General features: G+C 41.5%; 1 protein-coding gene across 1 annotated transcript in view; it reads left to right on the top strand.

Moving 5' to 3' along the window:
* Positions 1-1,643, top strand: part of TCP11L2 (t-complex 11 like 2) — a 32,051-nt gene that overhangs the window by 25,609 nt on the left and 4,799 nt on the right. Inside the window, exon 8 of the mRNA XM_007449046.1 lies at positions 325-497. Coding sequence (XP_007449108.1) covers positions 325-497 — 173 coding nt within the window. The remainder of the gene's footprint in view (positions 1-324; positions 498-1,643) is intronic.

Raw genomic sequence — 1,643 nt, 5'->3', positions numbered from 1 at the left:
TCTTTCCCTTTCTGATAGCCCTGCCTGAAGATGGGGTTGCAGACCTATTTTCAGGGACCACATTTTTCTGTCTGTGCTTTCCTATTTAAACATTACCCACAGAATTGAGTGGTTTTAATTATTTACAAATCTGCTACATACAAAGGATGGTTGGGAGGAGTTACTATTTTCTAAGCTCATTCTAATAGAGGTAATTATTGTCTGTATAGGGGAAAATTGGTAGACGTTTGAAATAAGTTGGTATATTTTTAAAACAACAACAACAACAAAAATCCTGCTAAATAAAAACTATCCCTGATGGGATTTTTGTTTCTTGTTTTGTAGGACTTTTAACTTGAAGGAAGTCCTAAATTCTATCGGTGTTCAGACTTGTGTTGAGGTAAACAAGACCCTGATGGAGAGAGGTTTACCTGCTCTAAATGCTGAGGTTCAGGCTAATCTTGTAGGTCAATTCTCAAGCATCGAAGAGGAGGACAATCCTATCTGGTCCTTGATTGGTGAGTCTTCATGTTTTTATTGGTTTCTGCTTCAATTCCAATTTGCTTTACCATTGCTGGTTTTGGCTAATGTTAAGTGTCAGTCAAATTTTAGTCTTAAACAGATTACCTGCTTCTTTTGGTGAGTGAATAAATATTGAAAATATGAAGAAACCCTTAATATTTTCAAAGGTTTGGCACTCATTGCTGCTTCCGTGTGTATATGTAGCAGAGTGGGGGGATGTTTCAGAGCCTTCTACCTTACTACCCAGCCGATAGGTTTTTATGAAGAAAATAACATCATGCTGCCAGTAATGTTAAATTCCTAGATCAACAGAGCAATCCAAGCCAGCTGGCGGTATGTTCACAGAAAGTAGACACGGGCTCTGCTGGAAACAAACCTGTATGAGCTGAGGCCCCTATGTTGGTCAGGCTTCGAGAGACAAAGAGTTAAAAAGACCCTGCAACTGAGAGGCATAGTGGGTAGACTTTTTTTTGTACTTGATTGCTAAGAAAATGAATATCTTAAGGTCAAGTTGTATTGGTGAGTTGGGGAGAATGTATCAGTTAGGACTTTTTCTCTTACTTGTGACAGAGAACCTAAGCTTCTAAAGTGGCTTAAGCAAAAAGGGAATGTATTTGCTCATATAACAGAAAAGAGCAGGGTGGAATTGGCTGCTGGTACAGCTTAATCAGAGCTTAAACTATGTCCTGGGTGCTGGTTTCCCCACTTTGGTCCCTCAGCACTGCCTTCCTCTGGGCTGGCTGTCTCCACGGATAGTCTCTTCCCAACATAGCAAGATGACTTCAGCTCCAGCCTACATCTTTCTGTGTTTAAGTCAAGCCAAAAAAAAAAAAAGGAGTCAGTTTCCCTCCCCTCTTAGCTCAGACGGTGACCCCAAAATTGAGTCTCATTGACTCCAGACAGTGGTCATGTCCCATTGTTGACTCATTCATGGTGGCCAGAGGGGAAGAAACTTAAACTTGGGATGTGTTCAATTCCTGGTGAGTCAGCTTTACCTGTAACACCTGGTCTGAAACTAGGGAAGAGATTGTTTTCCCCCAAACAAGATCAGGGTGCTGTGGCCTTAAGAAGGGAAGAGGGTGATGTGGGACACAAAGCAAGTGTCTACTGCAGAGGGTGAGGAATGGACCAGACAGAGGAAA

This window comes from Lipotes vexillifer, unplaced genomic scaffold (assembly GCF_000442215.2).
Source record: "Lipotes vexillifer unplaced genomic scaffold, Lipotes_vexillifer_v1.1 scaffold1014, whole genome shotgun sequence".
NCBI lineage: Eukaryota > Metazoa > Chordata > Mammalia > Artiodactyla > Lipotidae > Lipotes > Lipotes vexillifer.
Note: the sequence above shows the minus strand (reverse complement) of the source record. Positions and strands in the feature narration are given on the sequence as shown.